The sequence below is a fragment of the Dreissena polymorpha genome, chromosome 1, assembly GCF_020536995.1.
Source record: "Dreissena polymorpha isolate Duluth1 chromosome 1, UMN_Dpol_1.0, whole genome shotgun sequence".
NCBI lineage: Eukaryota > Metazoa > Mollusca > Bivalvia > Myida > Dreissenidae > Dreissena > Dreissena polymorpha.
In genome coordinates, this window is record NC_068355.1 from 77770907 (window position 1) to 77796518 (window position 25612).

At 35.0% G+C, this 25612-nt stretch overlaps 1 protein-coding gene across 4 annotated transcripts in view; it reads left to right on the top strand.

Annotated features, from left to right (window-relative positions):
- The window catches only part of LOC127836523 (beta-adrenergic receptor kinase 2-like), a 417424-nt gene that overhangs the window by 136860 nt on the left and 254952 nt on the right, over positions 1 to 25612 (top strand). For 2 of the 4 annotated variants that reach the window (XM_052363173.1, XM_052363183.1), the window contains exons 15-19: positions 1047 to 1209; positions 2191 to 2353; positions 3990 to 4144; positions 4885 to 5001; positions 8095 to 23956. In XM_052363173.1, the coding sequence (XP_052219133.1) occupies positions 1047 to 1209; positions 2191 to 2353; positions 3990 to 4144; positions 4885 to 5001; positions 8095 to 8268 (772 nt within the window). In that variant the 3' untranslated portion in view covers positions 8269 to 23956. Of the gene's footprint in view, positions 1 to 1046; positions 1210 to 2190; positions 2354 to 3989; positions 4145 to 4884; positions 5002 to 8094; positions 23957 to 25612 lie in introns of those variants that run through there. The other 2 variants (XR_008028815.1, XR_008028811.1) reach the window with 2 other exon arrangements.

The window sequence follows — 25612 nt, forward strand, 5'->3', positions numbered from 1 at the left end:
GTTTGTCACACTGTTCTGGATCCTATGATTACTTTAAAAGTTCTTAATATTTTTTCATGAAATTTGAAGCATGGATAGATGGCAATTTGGAGATTATGCACATGATTTCATTTGTTCCTACGTCAAGAATTCTGGTTGGTATGGCAACTAATATATATTTTTTTTAATAAAAAAAATCTGACAATGGTGGAGTTTCACCGGTAGGGGACCATATTGCTTGGCAATCTCTTGTTTGTTTTGTCATTTATTAAACATAATTATATATTAATTCACATATTTTACAAGGGTGGTGCATAACAATGGTTGGGGAGCCCTCACCCTCCACTCTGCTTCAGCTTAATCCCCATGGTTGCGTCAATAAGTTCGTCTCAATTCCTGCAGGCAGCATGAAAGCATATTGATACACATGTACTGGCTTTGTTACTAAATAAAGACAATTATAGAGCCTCATAACTGATATGTCTTCCAGATTACAGTAACCCTTATTAAGCCCAATTAACGCACATATCAGCCAAATAAGTGCAACTAACTTGAAAAGATATCTATCAAAATGTCAAAACCTGTGTTGTCAATTTTAACAGGAGATGTTTTTATGCCCCCAAAGGAGGACATGTAGTGATCACACTGTCTGTCTGTCAGTCCATTAGTCCGTCTGTCCGTCACACTTTGCGTTTAGGTTTCGAAAAATGCTCATAACTTCTATGTTCCTTCAGATGGAACATTCATACTTGGTATGCATGTGTATATTGACAAGGCCTTTCCATATGCACACAAATTTTGACCCCTTTGACCTTGACCTTGAACTTAGGGTCCGCGTTTAGCTTTGAAAAATGCATTAAGGTTTTTGAAAAATGCTCATAATTTCTATCAAAGCGTTATTGGGGGCATGTGTAATCCTATGGAGACAGCTCTTGTTTACTATATTGTATATAGGCAAATGGGAACTAAACAAATGATGTTAAAAGGATTTTCTCTCCTGATATATGTTTCTGTTGTTTCCCTATTTCAATAATTTATAGTTATAGTTATGATTGTTTCTGTTTCAGAGCTCAAGAAGTAAAGGAGCACCCCTACTTCAAGTCGATAGACTGGAACCAGGTGTACCTGCAGAAGTACCCACCCCCTTTAATCCCGCCACGAGGGGAGGTTAACGCTGCTGATGCGTTCGACATTGGATCTTTTGATGAGGAGGACACGAAAGGGATCAAGGTACAGTGAGGATGAGGTCTCATAACAGGTCATAGGGCCACTCTCTTTAATGGAATTGATTGTTTAAGGGAATCTCTTCTAAATGAAAATCGGGTCTAGACGAAAAAAGTTTTCCCAGATTTGCCTGTGCTGACTGAACCAATCTTAGGTTTGTTTGCTGACTGAACCAATCTTAGGTTTGCTCTGTGCTGACTGAACCAATCTTAGGTTTGCTCTGTGCTGACTGAACCAATCTTAGGTTTGTGTGCTGGCTGAACCAATCTTAGGTTTGTGTGCTGACTGAACCAATCTTAGGTTTGTGTGCTGACTGAACCAATCTTAGGTTTGTGTGCTGACTGAACCAATCTTAGGTTTGCTCTGTGCTGACTGAACCAATCTTAGGTTTGTGTGCTGACTGAACCAATCTTAGGTTTGTGTGCTGACTGAAACAATCTTAGGTTTGTGTGCTGACTGAACCAATCTTAGGTTTGCTCTGTGCTGACTGAACCTGCAATCTTAGGTTTGTGTGCTGACTGAACCAATCTTAGGTTTGTGTGCTGACTGAGCCAATCTTAGGTTTGTGTGCTGACTGAACCAATCTTAGGTTTGCTCTGTGCTGACTGAACCAATCTTAGGTTTGTGTGCTGACTGAACCAATCTTAGGTTTGCTCTGTGCTGACTGAACCAATCTTAGATTTGCTCATATAATAACAGGAGATTTTATTATGTTTAGTTCAGTATTTAACCCTTTGCATGCTGTGAAATTTGTCTTCTGTCAAAATTTCGTCTGCTGAATTTCTAAAATAAGCATTTTCTTCTATTTTTTTCAAAGAATACTATCAGAATAGCAAACAGTTTGGATCCTGATGAGATGCCACGTTGTGGCGTCTCATCTGGATCCAAACTGTTTGCAAAGGCCTTCAAAATTCGGTTCCAGCACTGTAAGGGTTAATGACATTATGTGGATGTATTCACAGCATGCGAGTCACATCGTTGTTTCAGTTGACTGAGGCAGACCAGGAGCTGTACAAGAACTTTCCAATGGTCGTCTCAGAACGCTGGCAACAGGAGGTGGCTGAGACAGTTTTTGACGCCATTAACACAGAGACTGATAAGATAGAGCAGAAGAAAAAACAGAAGCCAAGAATTGATGAACTGGAAGATGGTTAGGAGTCTTGTTTTGTGTCTGTTAGCAGAGCTGTACATGTAATACCGGTAGTATAAGCTATACTACTCGTCAATTTTTTGGCAGCATTTTAATGCTGTAATTATGGTTTGGATACAGCAACTCAAAATAAATACAGAATCTTACTGTCATAATATGATGTACTAACAATTAAATATTAAGTATTAATCTATGATAAATTAAATATATTCACAACATTTTGTTTCTTTTTATGCCCCCGGATCGAATGATCAGGAGTATATTGTTTTTGGCCTATCTGTCATTTTATGTGTGTGTGTCACTGTGTGTGTGTCACAAAACTTTAACATTGGTCATAACTTTTGCAATATTGATGATAGCAACTTGATATTTGGAATGCATGTGTATCTCATGGAGCTGCACATTTTGAGTGGTGAAAGGTCACCTTCAATGTCAAAGGTAAAAAAATAACAAATCAAAGGGTAGTAATAAGCCTTAAAGGGAGATAATTATCTAAACCTGCCAAATGATAAAAATGATAAATGATAAAAAATAAATTAATTAATCAAAGTGGCGCAGTAGGGGGCATTGTGTTTCTGACAAACACATCTCTTGTTTTTTAATTAAATTGCATTTCCTTATAATGCAACTTGTTTTATTCACTGCCTTTAAGAATATACTGACTAATGTGGATAATTCTGTGCTGCTATTTAATAGAATTATGCCTCTTTTTGAGCAAAGAACCTGAAGGTTAAATGTTCAATATACTCTGACAACTATGAAGCTTCAAATATGTCTTCAGGATCACAATTTTTAAAACAGGAAATACAAATGAGCCATGCTCTGTGAAAAGGGGTTTTATGCATGTGCGTAAAGTTTCATCATAGGTAAGCCTCTGCATTCTCCACAGGTTTATCAGAGACAACACTTTCTGCCTAAACTGGGTTTTTGCTAAAAAGAGACTTTCTTAAAACAGAAAATATCATAAAAGCGGAAAGTTTGGTCCCTGATTAGATTGTGTGGACTGCATTTAACCCCCTTTCCACAGAGAACAGGTCAAATTAAGTTAAGTTCAGTGTATTTGGACAACATTTGTTATAATGCTAATTAAGATCAGATATACATGTAGTATGAGGCAGTTGTACTAAACAATTTTCAGCTCACCTGAGCACAAAATGCTCATCCTGAGCTTTTGTGATTGCATTTGTTCATTGTGCCTCTTCTGTCGTGTGTCAACTGTCGTGCGTTGTCAACATTTGCCTTGTTATAACTCATTATTTATAGTCAGATCACCATGAAACATGGTCAGAAGATTTGTTGAAAAACATGGCCACCAGGGGGCATTGCAGTTTTCGTTTTATGGCTTTAGTATAAACTTGTTTACACTCTTGACGTCACATGGTATCTCAGCTTAGATCTGGTTCTGAGTACAAAAATGGTTGCTGTTGCAAATTGCAACAAATTTTCAAACTTTGCGACAAATTTGTCAAAGTGGCAAATTTCATTTATGACATCTTATTTGAAGACTTTGCTAATCCGTATCACAATGAATCCTGTTTGGTACATTACTGTAGCATATTCCATTGATGAAGTTTCTGTGAGTATCATATTGTATTATCATGTATGTTATTCTCAAAGGAAGTATGATGTTTTACAGGTCCAACAGACTGTATTGTGGAAGGGGAGGTGTTGAAACTCGGGGGTCCATTCCTGCAGACATGGCAAAAGAAACATTTGAAACTTTACCCAAACCGACTCGAGTTCTATCACAAAAACCGAGATGGTCAGGTGATCAGAAGTAAAGGCGTGGAGGTAGGATATCGTCCTCAATATGCTTGTTTGTTTTGAGAAATCTTTAAATATTAATGCCTTTTGTCAAGAAAACAATTGTCATGTGCAGAATACTTAGAAGTTGGTGCATTTATACCACAACTCATGCTTAACAGAGAATTGAAAGTAATTGTTCAATAAAAAAGAAATGTCTCTATTTTGCTATGTTCCTTTGTTGAAGAGTTTTAAATCCTTTGCAAGCATGTCTTTTCAAAGTTAAAGAGATGATAGCATTTTAATGCACAGATCAAAATGATTTCATTAATACATGTAGTTAGTTTAAATGTTTTGAACTAAGTTGTCTCACGGAGTCGAAGTTGTCAATGAAACGTACTCATAAATTACAGAGCATGGATTATAGTGAAAAATATGGCCAATTAGAAAAACTTTCTTTTGTTGTGGGGATGTTGCTAGTAAGACAAAATGTGGATGACCGGGAAACAAATAGAACCAGTGATAATTTGCTGTAACTGTAAAATAATAAGTTTTATTTCCTTTGCAAGGAGTGTTTATAATCAGACATCCAACAAAATAGCACTAAAAAATAAAATATTAAAATGAATGTTTTACTCTTTTTCATGTTTAGGAGAAACATATTTTTAAAGGAACATTTCAATATCGATAGCTTTGTTCATATTGATGAAAAATACTATAGGCTTTTTAGAGAACATTAAATTCCTTCCTGTCATGGTATATAACACATTATGTTATCCATTATGCAGCTGGTATCCATGCTGGACATCAAGGAGATATACCCCAAATTCCAGAAGATCAATAAGACAGACAACTGCATTGTACTCTTGCTGAAGAATGAAACGAAACTTGCCATTACCTCCCCAGTACGTCAATAGAATAATTTGCTTTGTTTTTCCCTGCCATAGGCGGAGGGATATTGTTTTGGCGTTGTCCGTCCGTCCGTTTTTCCGTCCGTCCATCCGGCTGGCACTTTTGTGTCCGGAGCCATATCTTGGAAGTGCTTAGGCAGATTTCATTGAAACTTTGTATGAGTATATATATATATATGGATAAGAGGAAGAATGCACGCCAAATGGCATTGTACACCGTCTGTTAATAACGGAGTTATGGCCCTTTGTATCTTGAAAAAATGCTTTTTTTAGTGTCAAATAAATCACTTTTGTGTCCAGAAGCATATTGGCGGCGGATATCAATTCAATGAATTTGCTTGTTTTTAGCTCACCTGTCACGAAGTGACATTGTGAGCTTATGTGACCGTGTGATGTCCGGCGTGCATGCGTACGTGCATCAACAATTTGTTTGTGTAGACAATAGAGGTCACAGTTATTATCCAATCTTGATGAAATTTGGTCAGAATGTTTATCTTGATGTAATCTGGGTTGGAATTGTATTAGGGTCATCTGGTCGTCAAAAACTAGGTCACTAGGTCAAATAATAGAATAACATTGCGTAGACAATAGAGGTCACAGTTTTCATCCAATCTTTATGAAATTTGGTCAGAATTTTTATCTTGATGAAATCTGGGTTGGGATTGTATTTGGGTCATCTGGGGTCAAAAACTAGGTCACTATGTCAAATAATAGAAAAACCTTGTGTAGACAATAGAAGTCACAGTTTTCATCCAATCTTTATGAAATTTGGTCAGAAAGTTTATCTTGATGAAATCTTGGTTGGGATTGTATTTGGGTCATCTGGGGTCAAAAAGTAGGTAACCAGGTCAAATAATAGAAAAACCTTGTGTAGACAATAGAGGTCACAGTTGTAATCCAATCTTAATGTAATTTGGTCAGAATGTGTATCTTGATGAAAGTTGGGTTAGGATTGTATTTGGGTCATCTGGGGTAAAAAACAAGGTTACTAGGTCAAAAAATAGAAAACCTTGTGTAGACAATAGAGGTTACAGTTTTCATCCAATCTTAATGTAATTTGGTCAGAATGTTTATCTTGATGAAATCTGGGTTGGGATTGTATTTGGGTCATCTGGGTTCAAAAGCTAGGTCACTAGGTCAAATAATAGGAAAGGTCACAGTTTTAATCCAATCTTTATGAAATTTGGTCAGAATGTTTTATCTTGATGAAATCTGGGTTGGGATTGTATTTGGGTCATCTGGGGTAAAAAACTAGGTTACTAGGTCAAATAATAGAATAACATTGTGTAGACAATAGAGGTCACACTTTTCATCCAATCTTTATGAAATTTGGTCGAATGTTTATCTTGATGAAATCTGGGTTGGGATTGTATTTGGGTCATCCGGGGTCAAAAACAAGGTCACTAGGTCAAATAATAGAAAAACCTTGTGTAGACAATATAGGTCACAGTTTTCATCCAATCGTTATGAAAATTGGTCAAAATGTTTATCTTGATAAAATCTGGATTGGGATTAATCCAATCTTTATGAAATTTGGTCAGAATGTTTTATCTTGATGAAATCTGGGTTGGGATTGTATTTGGGTCATCTGGGGTAAAAAACTAGGTTACTAGGTCAAATAATAGAATAACATTGTGTAGACAATAGAGGTCACACTTTTCATCCAATCTTTATGAAATTTGGTCAGAATGTTTATCTTGATGAAATCTGGGTTGGGATTGTATTTGGGTCATCCGGGGTCAAAAACTAGGTCACTAGGTCAAATAATAGAAAAACCTTGTGTAGACAATATAGGTCACCATTTTCATCCAATCGTTATGAAATTTGGTCAGAATGTTTATCTTGATAAAATCTGGATTGGGATTGTATTTGGGACATCTGGGGTCAGAAACTAGGTCAAATCATTGAAAAACCTTGTGTAGACAATAGAGGTCACAGTTTTCATCACGTCTTAATGAAATTTTGTCAGGATGTATTAATTTATAAAATCTGGCTTGGGATTGTATATGGGTCTGATAGAATTAAAGCTCATGAAGCAAGCTTAGTCAGGTGAGCGATTCAGGGCCATCATGGCCCTCTTGTTTAACTGACTTGAGCACACTGAGCTAATGTGATCACCCTTTGTCCAGCAACAGTTATCTCTTGTTGTGCTTCATGTGGTGTAAACGTTTAGCTGGTCATCATATTAGAGGCCACATATTTCATTCATCTTGATAAAAGTTTCTCGGAATGTGTGTCTGAAAAATATCAAGACAGAGTTAAAATCTGGGTCAAAAGTCAAATCTTAAAAAACCTTGTTATCACCAGAGACCTTGTTTATGTCTCAATCTTCATCAAACATGCTTAGACTTTTAATCTCCACATATCTTGTTGAGTGTAGATTAAATTCTTTACAAAAAACTGTAAAACACTCTGGAGGTCTTATTTATGACTAAAGCTCAATGAAACTTGGTAAGACTATGCATCCTAAACCAGGTCAAGTTTTGGCTGTTGGTTTTCCTCAAACTCAGGTAATTGCTTCAGGGCCAGTTTAGCCCTTTTGTTTTATTTCTCTTTGTAAGCTATGTTTGTAATGAACCATGACCGTTGTTCCGTCATCAGTCATGCATAAACGTTTAATTGAAATGACAATGCATAAATTAATACAGTAGTCATATTTCAACCCTTTCCCCCATAAGAAGCAAAGTAAAAATGGTGAGTAACTCGCAGTCTGTTCAGGATTTATGCTGTTTGCTGCTCATCAGCACCTAAGGTTTGGAGATGAAGCCTAAAAAACTTAAGTCTAGTAAGAAAGATCTTCAATTAAATTTAACTGTCTAAGGGACTATAAATGCGTGAAAATATGTATCTAAGTGGTAAAGGGGTTAACGAAACATTACAGGAATTATCCTTGGATGGCCCTCTTTTAGAGTTGTTAAAATCTCAAACATGTGCTATGAAATCTTTTGTGCATACAAATTTGTTAAACTGCTTTAAATACATGTAGTTAAGTGTCAGTTTGTTTTAAATTAGTGCTGTTCAACAGCAGTGCACCATAGGGATTTGCTTGTTGTAGCCGATGCAAAAACTGATTTTTCTTTTCTGTAGGATAAAGTTCTTATCAATCAATGGAAAGATGAGATCATCAATGGATTTAACTTGTCGACTCAAATCATGGCAAACATGAACAAAAAGGCAAGCAAAATGTACGGGGCAGAAATCAACCTGAGTAATCCGGATTTCAGACCTCCACTCGAACATCGAAATAGCAACGGCAGTTAGGTGATTTGAGCTGTATTTGGTAGAAAGAAAATAGTGCAATTAGTGGTGTTTGTAAAGAGATGAATATTATTTGCATTTGGAATAATTTTTTGATGAAATGAACAGAGAGAAAGTGTATGTTTCATGTTATGGATGGTCTATGAGCATTTTATTTGGGATTGATAACAGATGCATCTGCTTTTGTGTATCTTGAGGTTTAATTGACGGGTTCTTGTTGGATGAATATACATTTCGGAGCCTGATCAAATGCAAAGTGCTGTGAATTTAAGATGCATCTGTTTTGATTATTGAAATAATAACCATGTTGACAACTAAACTGAAGTGATGCTATGGCAAAAACCTGTTCATGGCATAGAGACGCCAACTTAGCTCACTGGTGTTGTTACCGTAGTGGTGTTTTCTCTTCAAATGTGTCATGTCTAGCCCATGTTTTATGTCTACAGACTACTGTATCTGTTTACGATGATGAGTCATTGTTTCATTTCATTTAGCTATTGTTAACATTGTTAGTCTGGAAACAAATTGTGCAATTTAGTAATAACATGACAATGTTATATAATTATATAATATAATTTGTAATGTTTTATGTTAAGATATATATTATTCACACGCTGAACTGTCAACTGTTGTTGTCATTATTTTAAGAATTTTTTCATTAAAAATTTGCTTCTTTAAATGTGCTTGAGTATTGGTTTCTTTAAAGTGACATACCCCAGTAATAAGATGAATCTGGGTGGATCTTTTCATTCTGCAAAGAAAGTTTGAGCTACAGTTGAGGCTTAATCTATATTTTGTGTAAGGTTAGAATTTATTGTTGTTGTTGTTTTTTATTGTGTTTTTATAAGAATGTCAGATTGTTTGTAAAACAATTATTGCACTTTGTTTATCAGATGCTTAGACACATTTGATCAGAAAAAAATATATTATGACATAATTTAGGATTAATTTTCAGAAAATGAACACTTTTGTGTTCATACATTATCCCTTTTTAGCTCACCTGAGCACAACGTGCTCATGGTGAGCTTTTGTGATCGCCTTTTGTCCGTCGTCCGTTGTGCAAGGTCGATATTTTCCTTGTTCACTATCTAGAGGCCACATTTATTGTTCAATCTTCATGAAATTTGGTCAGAAGATTGGTCTTAATGATATCTTGGATGAGTTCGAAAATGGTTACGTTTGCTTGAAAAACATGACTGCCAAGGAGCATTTTTCCTTATATGGCTATAGTAAAATCTTGTTAACACTCTAGAGACCACATTTATTGCCAAATCTTCATGAAATTTGGTAAGAAGATTAATCCCAATAATATCTTGGACGAGTTCGAAAATGCATATTTTTCTAGTATAATGACATTTTTGGCTAAGTTTTAATTTCTTTTGTAAATTTGTACTTATTGTTTTGTCACATTTGTTATCAGTTTGTAGCAAACTAATCTATAATGGGAACTATTACTGATAAGCCATCTTTGAGAAATTCCCTGCAGATATTGATCATTGCAGTGTGTAACTTTTTACCACTCAGCTTTCTTAGCCAGGTAGTGTCTGATACAGTTCGAAAACCAGTATGAGTTGCCCTGAACAAATTGATAATGACCACAGACTGACAGAATCATGATTCCTAGGTACTTAATTACCCTCTCACTGTGCTCTATGCCAGATGTTAATATCAGTGATCAGTAATACAAGCTAGTTGAAGTGTTTGATATATTTTATTTCACAGAAGGAGTATTAAATGCATGTTTTTAACTATTAACAAAACATATGTAATTTAAATGGGAACTTCATATCAAAACAAGATTCCATAATAATTCACTTTATATAATCATATTTAAGATATGTTTACACATGTCAAATGGATACTTTATGAAAACAATAAAGAAATAATTTCAATTATAAGTTTCTGGAGATAGAAATCAGAATCAGAATAACCTTCAAAGTCAAGATTTACCTTTCTTATTTGCAGAGTTCATTTATCAAGATTTAATCATTTTCAGGCTTAATGTATTAAAACTATGTCAGAAAATTGAAAATAAAACGGTAATGAATGATACACAATATTAATGAAATGAAATATAAAATCAATACATTTTCATATTTATAAATTTTTTAGTGTAAAACAGCCTACTGTCGAATAATATGTTTATAAAATGATATTTAAGTAAACGGCAATACCTTAAGTTAATTGAATTACAACCAATCAGCGGTGTCATCCTGACCGGATATAAGCGTTTGTCGAATGAATATTTCCGCATTACATAAGTGCTCACAAAGTAACAAAACCCGTAACCATCCCGTGACCGGTTCACTTGCGTAAGCAAACGAGACCGCAATACCACACCTGGATACGACAGTAGAGTTGGAAAATGGTTTGGATCGGTTAAAAAACATAGCCGCCAGGGGGGTCTTTTTCCTTATATTTATATAGTAAAAAAGCTTGTGAACACTCTAGAAGTCACATTTTTTGCCTAATCATCATGAAGTTTTGTCAAAACATTAGCTATGTGGATGTCTCGGACGAGTTTGAAAATGGTCGTGATAAGTGGAAAAACATGGGCAACAGGTGGTGGGGCAGTTTTTCGTTATATGTATAAAGTGAAAACATGTGTACAGTCTAGAAGACACATTATCTTCATGAAATTTGGACATATCTTGGAAGAGTTCAAAAATGGTTTAGGTCTGTTAAAAAAAATGGCCGCCAGGGGGCCATTTGTTGTTCATTCTTCATGAAACTTGGTTAGAACATTATTGTGTTTCATTGATATCTTGGGCTGCAAAGAACAGGTCATTTCTTTTTATCTCAGGTGAGCGACTTTGGGCCTTTTAGGCCCTCTTGTTTGATTTAATAACCAAACTAAATGGAAACAGGATGATACTCTTGGAATCCTAGACATAAAAGTTTGTATGTTGGCCTTTGACCCTCGCTCATCTGGTTAAATGCATTTGCATAAGGTATGGTCCCTCATTAGCCTGTGCTTGTCGACAGAGTGGAATCAGGGAGGATACTTTCCACTTTAATTTAATTCTGTGTTCAAAGAAAGTCTCTTCTAAGCCTAAAAACCAGTCTCATGCCTTTCAGTCTCAAAACCAAAGGTGCAATGTTCCAAACAAATTGATTAGGTGAGATATTTAAACGCTAATTGTTATTTTCTTTTGAATCCTACAAGAAACTAGGCAGGTAACACTACATTCAACTCAAGTTTGTATGTAAAAATAAAATTACATTTATGCTGTGGTGAAATATTACTTTGAATAAAAAATTGTGTTAAATGTTAAGTAACCGTTTTTGCATTTAAATTTGAAGATCAAGAAATGGAAAAATAACTTAAGTAGGTGCCTGCCCCAACTATAATGATCATGTGTGCTTTATATTTGTAGTTTTGTCAAATATTTATTTACTCTATGACTGTTGGTTTGTTAAATTGTACATTTAGTTGTTGACTCTTTATTTGATAAAGCTAGTCAGGGGTATGATGGTGTATGTGTTTTCATGATGCTTAAATAATTTATTGAACCTTAAACATTCAAATCTCATATTTTAGCTAACCTGAGCACAACGTGCTCATGGTGAGCTTTTGTGTCATGGTGAGCTTTTGTGATCGCCTTTTGTCCGTTGTGCGTTGTGTGGCATTTGTGTCAACATTTGCCTTCTTAACTCTCTAGAGGGCACATTTATTGCCCAATCTTCATGAAATTTTGTCAGAAGATTGGTCTCAATGTTATCTTGGATGAGTTTGAAAATGGAAACGCTTGCTTGAAAAACATGGCTGCCAAGGGGCGGGGCATTTTTCCTTATATGGCTATATAAGGCTATAGTAAAATTGTTAACACTCTAGAGGCCACATTTATTGTCTGATCTTCATGAAACTTGGTCAGAAGATTCATCCAAATAATATATTGGATGAGTTCGAAAATGATGCTGGTTGGTTGAAAAACATGGCCGCCAGGGGGCGGAGCATTTTTCCTTAAAAAGCTATTGTAAAACCTTGTTAGCACTCTAGAGGCCACATTTATTTTCCGATCTTCATGAAACTTGCTCAGAAGATTTGTCTCAATGATATCTTGGATGAGTTCAAAAATGGTAACCTTTGCTTGAAAAACATGGCTGCCTAGGGGCAGGGCATTTTTCCTTATATGGCTATATATGGCTATATTAAAATCTTGTTAACACTCTAGAGGCCACATTTATTGTCCAATCTTCATGAATCTTGGTCAGAAGATTCATCCCAATAATATCTTGGACGAGTTCAAAAATGATGCCGGTTGGTTGAAAAACATGGCCATGTCCTTATATGGGTATTGTAAAACCTTGTTAACACTCTAGGCCACATTTATTGTCCAATCTTTATGAAATTCGGTCAAAAGATTTGTCTTATTGATATTTTGGATGAGTTCGAAAATGGTTACGTTTGATTGAAAAACATGGCTGCCAAGGGCGGCGGGGCATTTTTAACCAGGTTTTCCGAAGGAAAAAACTGGTTATTAGATTGGCGAATGCGGGCGGGCTGGCTGGCTGGCTGGCTGGCTGGCTGGCTGGCGGGCTGGCGGGCGGGCTGGCGGGCGGGCAGTACAAGCTTGTCCGGACCATAACTATGTCGTTCATTGTCAGATTTTAAAATCATTTGGCACATTTGTTCACCATCATTGGACGGTGTGTCGCGCGAAATAATTACGTCGATATCTCCAAGGTCAAGGTCACACTTTGAGTTCAAAGGTCAAAAATGGCCATAAATGAGCTTGTCCTGGCCATAACTATGTCATTCATTGTGAGATTTTAAAATCATTTGGCACATTTGTTCACCATCATGGGACGGTGTGTCGCACGAAAGAATCACGTCAATATCTCCAATGTCAAGGTCGCCACAACTAAAAATAGATTTTTTTTAAAAACAAACTTACAAAGGGGGTTAATTTTGTTTGTTCATTTCAAAAGTTCAGTTTGAGTTTTCTCCCTTTATCAGATTTTTTTTTCACAATGAAAACCTGGTTTTGTGACAATTTTGTCCCTTGTTTACTATATATGGCTATAGCAAAATCTTGTTAACAGTCTAGAGGCCACATTTATAGTCTGATCTTCATGAAACTCAGTCAGAAGATTCATCCCAATAATATCTTGGACGAGTTAAAAAATGATGCCGGTTGGTTAAAAAAAATGGCCATCACAGGGGTGGGGCACTTTTCCTTATATGGCGTTAGTAAAACCTTGTTAACACGCTAGAGGTCACATTTATTTTCCGATCATCATGAAACTTGGTCAGAAGATTTGTCCCAATGATATCTTGGATGAGTTCGAAAATGGTTTTGGTTGCTTTAAAAACATGGCCACCAGGGGCCGGGGCATTTTTCCTTATGTGGCTTTATATGGCTCTAGTGAAGCCTTGTTAACACTCTAGAGGCCACATTTATTGTCCAGTCTTCATGAAATTTGGTCAGAAGATTGGTCTCAATGATATCTTGGATGAGTTTGAAAATAATTATGTTTGCTTGAAAACCATGGCTTCCAAGGGGCTGGACATTTTTCCTTAAAGGCTATAGTAAAATCTTGTTAATACTCTAGAGGCCACATTAACTGTCCGATCTTCATGAAACTTGGTCAGAAGATTCATCCCAATAATATCTTGGACGAGTTTAAAAATGATGCGCTTGGTTGAAAAACATGGCTGCCAGGGGGCGGGGCATTTTTCCGTATATGGCTTTAGTAAAACCTTGTTAACACTCGAGAGGCAACATTTATTTTCTAATCTTCATGAAACTTGGTCAGAAGATTTTTCCCAATAATATCTCATTATCTCAGGTGAGCGACTTTGGGTCTTTCGGGCCCTCTTGTTTAATACTTTGACCAATAAATGGAATCATTTTAAGTTTATATTTAGTGATTTTTTATATGTGACATTGCTGTGTGTTTTGCATAGTGACAACATAGAATGTATAGCTTTCAAACATTGACTTGACACATGATGTTATTACCAACATTGACTTGACGCTGACGTTAATTCCATCATTGAATTGACACTGATGTTAATTGACTTGAAACTGATGTTAATTCCATTATTGACTTTACACTGATGTTAATTCAAACATTTACTAGACACTGTTGTTAATTCCATCATTGACTTGACACTGATGTTAACCCCATAATTGATTTGACACTTATGTTAATTCAAATATTGAATTGACACTGATGTTTATTCCATCATTTACTTGACACTGACGTTAATTCCAACATTGACTTGACACTGATGTTAATTCCAACAATGACTTGACACTGATGGTAATTCCAACATTGGCTTGACACTGATGTTAATTCCAACAATGACTTGGCAATGCTGTTAATTCCAACATTGACTTGACACTGTTGTTAATTCTAACATTGGCTTGACACTGATGTTAATATCAATATTGATTTGACACTGAATTTTATTTCAACATTGACTTGACACTGATGTTATTCCAACATTGACTTGGCACTGATATTAATTTGATAATTGAATAGACACTAATGTTAATTGTAACATTGACTTGACACTGAGGTTAATTCAAACATTGACTAGACACTAATGTTAATTCCAACAATGACTTGACACTGATATTAATTCAAACATTGACTTGACACTGATGTTAATTCAAACATTGACTTGACACTGATGTTAATTCAAATATTGACTTGACACTGATGTTAATTCCAACATTGACTTGGCACTGATATTTAATTGATAATTGACTAGATACTAATGTTAATTCTAACATTGACTTGACACTGATGTTAATTCAAACATTGACTTCACACTGATGATAATTCCAACATTGACATGACACTGATGTTAATTCAAACATTGACTTGGCACTGATGTTAATTCAAACATTGACCTGACACTGTTGTTAATTCTAACATTGACTGGACACTGTTGTTAATTAATGCCCATCTCTGGGAAAATGAGGCTTTATGCACCTTTGTAAAGTGTTGTCGAGATTAGCCTGTGTAGTGTGCGCAGGCTGATTAGGAACAACACTTTCCACCTATTGTTTTTCTAAAGAGGAAGTTTTTGTGTACAATTTAGTCTGTGCAGACTTTAACACAGGCCAATACACTATAAGAGTATTGGTTTGCTTTTACTGTAGTTATGATATGTGCATAGACTTAACTAAGTAATAAAGACTGTATTATGTGCATAGACTTAACTAAGTAATAAAGACTGAATTATGTGCATAGACTTAACTAAGTAATAAAGACTGTATTATGTTCATAGACTTAACTAAGTAATAAAGACTGTATTATGTGCATAGACTTAACTAAGTAATAAAGACTGTATTATGTGCATAGACTTAACTAAGTAATAAAGACTGTATTATGTGCATCATGTGTATTTCACAATTGGAATGGAAATCATTTTTGGGATTATCTCATACACAACTATTTGGTTTATGTTCGGAATATATTTTGGTTAGAATGTGTCAATAACTTTAAGTATATTGGCACTTTTCAATTGCTTTTTCATGAACAGTGAATTACTGTTATAACTGTCCATTTAAATGATTTTACAAAAAAATAATCTTATATTCAACATCCAGATTGTAGTAAAATCTATTAACATAATGCAATTATAAATGCAATTTTAAATTTTACTTTATCATTTGTTAAAATGGAAAATATAACAGGTAAAAGTGCATTACTGGGTTGTTAAAAAATAGTGTTTTTTTGGCGAGAATGATGTCATGCTCCAACTCTTGACATAGTGTTGTTAAATGTATTGTGAGAAACCTTGCAAGGGTGTAAATTGGGCTTATTCAAGTATCCTGTCAGTGTTTTTAAGCTAAACAAACTATCTTGATCATTTAACCATCAACATGTCTTTCTTTTGTTTTCATTAGTTCTTTAATCCCTTGTATTGTATTGTATTGTTGCAGGTCTTAGTGTGACTAAGTTAAAGAAAAGTAGTTTAACTTTAAAGTTTAGTTTTCCAGTCTAATTCAAATGTAAACATTGTCATTTATGCAATCTATTTTCTTTCGTATTAAGGCTGATGTTAACATTTATTTATATTCTTCAATGATAACAATTACCGGTAATCTTATTTTGTGAAGTTACATTATTTTCTTTTGCATTTAAAATATAAATCTGTCTAGTTAAATTAATAAAGATCAAATTTAAAATGAACCGGTTATAATAAACAGGTATTTTTATTCAAACTTCAATTTATTTGGAGACATTACAGTGCTCTTCTTTGTTAGGCCATTTTGTTGTTGTTAAAGCTCACCTGAGCACATTGTGCTCATGGTGAGCTTTTGTGATCACCTTTCTTCCGCCATCCCTAGTGCGTTTTGTGTCATGCAGCCTTTTGTCTTGGAAGAGATTGAAAATGGTTGTGTTAGGTTGAAAAACATTTGCAAGGGGGCAGGGCATTTTTCCTTATATGGCTTTCGTTAAACCTTGTTAACACTCTAGAGACCAGATTGATTGTCCAACCATCATGAAACTTAGTCAGAATATTTGTCCCATTGATATCTTGGATAAGTTGGAAAATGGTTCTGTTAGCTTGAAAAACATGGCCAACAGGGTGCGGGGCATTTTTTCTTATAAGGCTATAGTAAAACCTTGTTATCACTCTAGAGACCACATTTATTGTACAATCTTCCTGATACTTGGTCAGAACATTCATTCTATTGATATCTTGGATGATTTCGAAAATGGGTCCAGTTGGTTATATAACATGACCAGCAAGGGGCAGGGAATTTTTTTTCTACTATGGCTTTTTAGCTCACCTGATTGCTCAGGTGAGCTTTTGTGACCGGTCTTTGTCCGTCGTATGTCCTTTCGTCCGTCCGTCCATCCGTAAACATTTGCTCGTAAACACACTACATGCCACATTTCTTGTCCCATCTTCATGAAACTTGGTCAGAAGCTTTGTCCCAATGAAATCTTGGCCGAGTTTGAAACTGGGTTGTGCCGGGTCAAAAACAAGGTCACTAGGTAAAAAAAAAGAAAAACCTTGTAAACACTGTAAAAGTCACATTTCATGCCCAATCTTCATGTAACTTTGTCAAAATGCTAGTTTTAATGATATCTTGGTTGAGTTCAAAAGTGGTTCCGATCCGTTGAAAAACATGGCTGCCAGTGGGTGGGGCAGTTTTTTTTTATTTGGCTATAGAGAAACCTTGTAAACACTCTAGAAGACACAATTTTTGCCCAATCATCATGAAAGTTGGTCAAAACATTGGTTCAATTGATGTCTCGGACGAGTTCGAAAATGGTCGAGATCGGTGAAAAAACATTGCCACCAGTGGGCAGGGCATTTTTCTCTATATGTATATAGTGGCAGTTTTCCCTATTTAGCTATAGAGAAACCTTGTAAACACTCTAAAGGTCACAATTTTTGCCCAATCATCATGAAAGTTGGTCAAAACATTGCTTTACTGATATCTCCGACGAGTTTGAAAATAGTCGGGATAGGTGAAAAAACATGGCCGCCAGTGGGCGGGGCATTTTTCTCTATATGTATTTAGTGAAAACATGTGAACACAGTAAGTCACATTTTTGGCCCAATTTTCATGAAATTTGCTCAGAACATTTGTTTCCTTGATACCAGAGTTGAGTTCAAAAATGGTTCTGGTCAGTTTAATAACACGGCTGCTATGGAGGGGGGCAGTTTTCTCATTATGCCCCCCCCCCTTTCGAAGAAGAGGGGTTATATTGTTTTGCTCATGTCGGTCTGTACGTCCACCAGACGGTTTCCGGATGATAACTCAAGAGCGCTTTTGCCATGGATCATGAAACTTCATAGGTACATTGATCGTGACCCGCAAATGACCCCTATTGATTTTCAGGTCACTAGGTCAAAGGTCAAGGTCACGATGACCCGAAATAGTAAAATGGTTTCCGGATGATAACTCAAGGACACTTATGCCTAGGATCATGAAACTTCATAGATACATTGATCATGACTCGAAGATGACCCCTATTGATTTTCAGGTCACCAGGCCAAAGGTCAAGGTCACAGTGCCACAAAAACGTATTCATACATTGGCTGTCAAGGTCACGGTGACTCAACTTAGAAAAATGGTTTCCGGATGATAACTCAAGAATGCTTTTGCCCAGGATCATGAAACTTCATAGGTACATTGATCATGACTCGTAGATGAAATAATGATGAAACTTGACAGGATGTTTGTTTGGACAATATCTAGGTCAAGTTTGACATTTGGTAAAAATTGAATGAACCTACTCCTCTCAGGTGAGCGAACTAGGGCCATCTTGGCCCTCTTGTTTAAAACCTTGTTAACACTCTAAAATTAGAATTAAAAAGTCAGATCTTCATGAAACTTGCTCAGAACATTTGTTCTATTGATATCTTGGATGAGTTCGAAAATGGTTCTGGTATGTTGAAAAACAAGGCCACCAGGCGGCAGGGCATTTTTCCATATATGGCTATAGTGAAACCTTGTTAACACTCTTCAGGTCACATTTATTGTCCAATCTTCATGATACTTCGTCAGAATATTTTGTCCTTAAAATATCTTGGACGAGTTTGAAAATTGTTTCCGTTGGTTGAAGAACATGGCCACCAGGGGGGTGGGGCATTTTTCCTCATATGGCTTTTGTAAAAACTTGTTAACACTCTAAAAGTCACATTTATTGTCCAATTTTCATGAAACTTGGTCAGAATGTTTGTTTAAATGATAGCTTGAACAAGTTTGAAAATTGTACCAGTCTGTTGAAAAACTTTTCCGCCAGGGGGCGAGGAATTTATCCTTATATGACTATAGTAAAACCTTGTTTGCACTCTGTAAGTTACTTCTTTTATTGTTCCCTCTCCATGAAACTTTGTCAGAACATTTGTTCTTATTATATCTTAGGCTGTACAGAACAGGTCAGTTCATTTGTATCTCAGGTGAGAGACTTTGTGACTCTCATGCCCTCTTGTTTTGTCAACTGGCAACTTCAGTTTGTTAAGCATAGCTACCTGTTCCCCAAAACGCACAATGTGTTTAAAATTAAGTTTATTTTTTTACTGGCTAATAATATAGAATGGAATAATTGTCAAACTTAAATTGTAGTTATGCACAAATGTCATCTTAACCATATTTGTAAGTACTATTTAGTCAACAAACTATGCTATTGATTATTAGTGCATACAACCACAACACAAATCTAATCAACAGTTTACTAACAGAAAAATCATAAAAAAAATTTTTTGGCAGAATCTTATACATGTATTCATTGCACATTTTACATAAAAATATTTTACAGTTTTGGCATATTGTTATAGCAGGGGCATTTTCTTAAATAAATATTCACGAGTTTAAATAAACAGTTGTTAAAAAACACAAATCTATCCAATTGTGCTTTTTTGTTTAATATTGTTTTGCATTTTCTTATTTGACAGGATTTACATCTGAGTAACTTTCTTCTTAGCTGTGCAGCACTTGTATGTTGACTGTCTGCATGAAGTTTATAATATATTTGCTTTACGAAACGCATGGAGCACAATCAGTCTTGTTGTTCTCACTTTGAAGAAAGATGCTTTTGGGACACTTTTGGTATTAATTGACATAAATGCTTATTTATTCGAGACTTAAATATGCATGGCTGATTTAATATTACCACGGTCACTAGCCCAGACAGGGAAAAAAATAAGTAAAATGTTTTTATGAAACAAAGGGTAACAGCAAATGTACAAAAAACAGTTAAATAAAACCAGCAAGGATATTGCTCGTCCATTTCTCTTCATGTTTGTTCATTTCTCTTCAATTTGCAGAATTTGCCATATTTTTTTTCAATTTGCCAGAAACGCGAACAGTAAATTTGTTATGTTATTAAAAATAAAAATCAATGATCAGAGTGATTACCGGTAAATGCCCTTTCCTAAAAGGTTTAATCTTGTAAAAAAATGTAAATTTTTGGTGATAGATCACAAAACCTAAAAGTATGCAGAGAGTTGAGAAAATTGTAGAACAGAATGGCATTACTTTTGATTTTGTAGTTATAATATTCAGCTGCATCTGCTGATCTCTTTCCATATACAAGTATATACTTCAAGAAAATTCCCTTTAACATTAAAAGCATTACATTTTATTAAATGTTTTGCTCAAACAGTTGACTGAGAGAAATTATTCAGATTTTATATAATGTGAAACATTTTACAGATTATCTTTGGTGGGAATTTAGTTTTTGATTGACACAGTATGGTTCAATTTTTTTTTCTAAAACAAGACTTATTGTTTATCTGGTTCAATTTTTCTGGTGAGATGTATATATTTATTTTGTTTATCATATCACTTTGTCATAACCCAGTATTCCATAGTATTTTGTAGCCTTGTGTCACTCACACGGTACACTTCCTGAAAAACACATGGTTACCTCCCTTGAGTTGCATTTTCTCATAATACTGATCTTAAGATAATGTGGTTTGACCCTCAAGCTATAGTCTTTCATTGATTTCTATATAAACAACTAAAATAATTACAGTTTGATCCGATCACGGACTCTAGATCAATATACACTCCGTGATCCGATGTAACCATTTTACATATGAGCTTCTTTCTACAAACAACATTAACATTTCATGCAGTAATACACGCTTTCTGGTTAATAAGTTGTCTAACCCTTGAAATATTGACCAAATAAATTTTGCTTCCAGTTATTCAGCATACTATATATGACTTAGACTTCATTGGTATTTAACACATTTCTCTCATACTGTCACTAATCATAATGTTGTGTCTGAAAGAAGATTGTATTATTGTTGCAGATTATAAGTTTTGTTGATAATTCATTTATAAACATTACATCATTTAAAAATTGTCAATTTTCAACATATTTATCATGTCATTTTTATCATATCAATATAACATTTATGTTTTTTTGCATTTAAAGACTATGTAAGTGGCTGGTATAAATTTCTGGCCAGATTTTCATAAAGATGTTAATCAGTGAAAATCAGGCATCCATATTTCTTTTAAGAATTGTGTACGGTGTACATTTTTGATATATCATTTTTGCAAATTTCATAAACCTGTGTTGAACTATTATTACAGCATCTGTTTGTTGAATTATTGAAAAGTTCCCAATCATTTGAAGTTAAATGATGATAACATCTTATTTGTCTAGCCATCGAATCGGGCATACACACAGCTTGATTGTATCAGTAAATCTTGTAATTGCTTTGAATTCTTACAATAATATGGTGAAAGGACATTGTTGTAAAAATGTGTTTCTTGGATATTGTAACCTGTTTTAAATTAATTTTTAAAATTCAACAACAGCATGTATTAATCGATATATCGTGATGTATCATTTCATAGAAATTATATACGTATTATTTTTGTGTGGTCTGTTTTATGTGTTTAATATGTCAGATAAATTAAAAGTAATCTTAATTAATAAAAGTTAATTTGTTACTTACAGTTTGATTTCTGATTCGTATGTGTATGATACATATTGAAGCTAATATATCTTTCCAAAGTACTGATTATGAATGTTGCTAAACTACAAAAGTGATGTCTTTTATTGGGTACACTTTTTCACTCTTGACTTTTTACTCATATGTAGATGCTGCTTCCAAGTTTAACAAAAGAAAATATAGCTTATTTTTATCAACTTTTATTGTTTAGGAATTGTTTTGATGGTACACAAATGAACATAATTTTTATGTATTTGTTAAATAATATCACTATATATATATATTATGTTATCATACATTTAAATATTTCGAAACATGCATTTTGATTTCAAATTTCTGTGAAAACAGCAAAACTGCAGGGGTGTTAAATGATGCCATTTACCGGTAGGTTACATAACAAGCAATATAAAAGTGGTATCCCACTCCTTGAATGCTGCAATTTTCAAGTAAACTGCTCGTGCTTTTGAAATCACAGCAGTTGATAACGTTAACTGCAACCTAATATTTATCTCACCATTTTTATGTATAAAACATTATGAAGTTACAATATCACCAATATGTTGTTCATATGTTAGATGCCATAAATGTGTACCTTTCAAGCAATTTATTATGGTCAATATAGCATTTACTTTAAATTTTAACAACATCATCAAGAAAAGTCTGACAATTAATATATCTTTATAACAAAATGCAATTTTGGAGACTGATTCATTAGAATCATAATGCATTATTGTATTAAATGGATTAACAACTTTGAATAATTTATCATGTCATAAAGACATGTCATTTTATTAGCCGGATTTTTTTCGAAAAAATCTCGGCTTATAGATTGATGTTGTCGGGCGGGCGGGGGGGCGGGCGGGGTGGCGGCGTGCTCGAAAATGTTAAAGTTCTTATTTCATGGTATAACTTTGGTATGCTTGGACCTAGAGTCTTCAAACTTGACATGAAGGTTGGCCAGGATTAACAGATGACCACTGGTCATTTCAAGGTCATTCATTTGAAGGTCAAGGTCACTGTGACCTTCAATATAAAAAATGTTAAAGTTCTTATAACTTTGGTATGCTTGGACCTAGAGTCTTGAAACTTGACATGAAGGTTGGCCATAACTAGTTAGTAACCACTGGTCATTTCAAGGTCATTCATTTGAAGGTCAAGGTCACTGTGACCTTGAATGTAAAAATGTTAAAGTTCTTATTTCATGGTATAACTTTGGTATGCTTGGACCTAGAGTCTTCAAACTTGACATGAAGGTTGGCCAGGATTAACAGATGACCACTGGTCATTTCAAGGTCATTCATTTGAAGGTGAAGGTCACTGTGACCTTCAATATAAAAATGTTAAAGTTGTTATAACTTTGGTATGCTTGGACCTAGAGTCTTGAAACTTGACATGAAGGTTGGCCAGAACTAGTAAGTAACCACTGGACATTTCAAGGTCATTCATTTGAAGGTCAAGGTCACTGTGACCTTGAATGTAAAAATGTTAAAGTTGTTATAACTTTGGTATGCTTGGACCTAGAGTCTTGAAACTTGACATGAAGGTTGGCCAGAACTAGTAAGTAACCACTGGACATTTCAAGGTCATTCATTTGAAGGTCAAGGTCACTGTGACCTTGAATGTAAAAATGTTAAAGTTCTTATTTCATGTTATAACTTTGGTATGCTTGTACCTAGAGTCTTCAAACTTGAAATAAAGATTGGCCAGTACTAGAAGATGACCACTGGTCATTTCAATGTCATTCATTTGAAGGTCAAGGTCACTGTGACCTTAAATGTTAAAATGTTAAAATTGTTATAACTTTGGTATGCTTGGACATAGAGTCTTCAAACTTGACATGAAGGTTTGCAAGCACACTTAGATGACCACTGGTCATTTCAAGGTCATTCATTCTCATGTATATGCATGCATTCAAAACATAACACAAGGTTTGCTCATGCCTTGAAAAGTACTTACATTTCATTTTGACCTTTGAACAATATTTCAGTAATTTAAGTATTGCATTGACAAAAACACGAAAGGTACTTTCCTGTCATTTAAATCAAAAATCCGGCTTCAATGCGGTCATCTCCGACCGCGGAACTCTTGTTTATATATTTTGTCGTTTTTAATACTGGGACAATATTTGTATTGTTTTTAACTCTACTTTATGTGCGGACTAGAGTGCTTCTCTATGTTACTGTTCGTTCTTTAGGTATAATAACTTACAGGTGTTCAATGTGTTTGTATGTTTAATGCATTTTTTCTGGTGTCTAGTTTCACCATAAATGTTGAAATAAATTAATTTTTAACCTACGTTCGTGTTCAGTGTTTATATATATACATTGACTTTGCATATTTGCGATTAATTGAATCAATAGTTTATGGTATGTATTTCTGGTTTCTGTTTATCTTATAAAGGGCAAAAACTGACTCACAAGGAATAATGACTGGTACTTCAAGCATTGTGACCCATTGACTAATTGTAACAAATTATATTGATCTGCATATTATTATACCCCCACAAAACAAGTTTAGGGGGGTATATAGCAGTGAGCGTGTCTGTCGGTCGGTCTGTCGTATTAAGTGTCCGCTCTCTAATTCAAGTTGTTTTCATCTGATCTTCACAAAACTTGGTCAAATGTTGTATATAGATGATTTCTAGGTCAAGTTGGAATATTGGTCATGCCGGGTCAAAAACTAGGTCATGGGGTCACTTAGTGCGTTTTAAACATTGAGCATGGTGTCCGCTCTCTAATTCAGGTAGTTTTCTTCCGAGCTTCACCAAACTTGGTCAGATGTTGTATCTAGATGATGTCTAGCCCAAGTTCGAACATGGGTCATGGCAGGTCAAAAACTAGGTCACGGGGTCACTTAGTGCGTTTTAAACATTGAGCATGGTGTCTGCTCTCTAATTGAAGTAGTTTTCATTCAATCTTCACCACACTTGGCCAGAAGTTGTATCTAGATGATGTGTAGGTAAAGTTTAAACATGGGCCATGCTGGGTCAAAAACTAGGTCACGGAGTCACTTAGTGCGTTTTAAACATTGATCATGGTGCCCGCTGTTTTTTGTGAAGTCAACATGCAAAATATTCTGCGTCAATGCGGCATGTGGGGGTATTCTTCACGTCTGTGACAAAGCTTTAGTTAACTATGCTGTTTGGAAGCATACCTGAAACTTATATATGTTATGACAATCCATCGCTTTATTTAGCTCACCTGAGCAGAACGTGATGTTAAACGATTGCGGTCACATTTTGTCTGGTCCATCGTCCATTTTCAACATTTATCGCGTGAACACAATAGAGCCCATGTCCAATATTCATGAACTTGGCCAAAACATTTGTCTAGATTATTCCTCGATCGATTTCGATACTGGGCTACATTAGGTCTAAAACTCGGTCATAGGGTCAAATAAAAAAAAGCTCGTGAACACTCAATTATTCACATCCTTGCCAATCATCATGAAACTTTCTAAGAACATTTGTTTAACTGATACTAATCCGAGTCCTGAATTGATTCCGATTCGTTTAGAAGTAAAGCCAACGTCTATCATCACCACCGGAAATAGATGACTAGCGAAGCGAAAGTAAACAAACAAACCATGGAAAGCAGTGAGTATTTACCTAAAATATATAATAATTACTCGCTCCTGGATAACCAGTGCGTATTTGGCATCTTACAGAAAGATTCATATCTATATTGCAATTCGTATTGATGAAGCGTTATTTACACACATTTATGACTGCTTGGTACCGGTTTGAAATGGTACTTCTCGAAGAAACAGCTTTTCTTTTATGATAACATAGTTTGTCATCGTGTATGGAGTTGATTTCTTATTCTTATAGGCAATAAATACCATCTTAACGCTATTTCTGGTTTTGATTTTATTATTGTTCGTTGAAATCTATTAAAATAAAATAACTGTAATGTACGGCGAAAAGTTGTTTATGGCAAATGTCGTGAACGG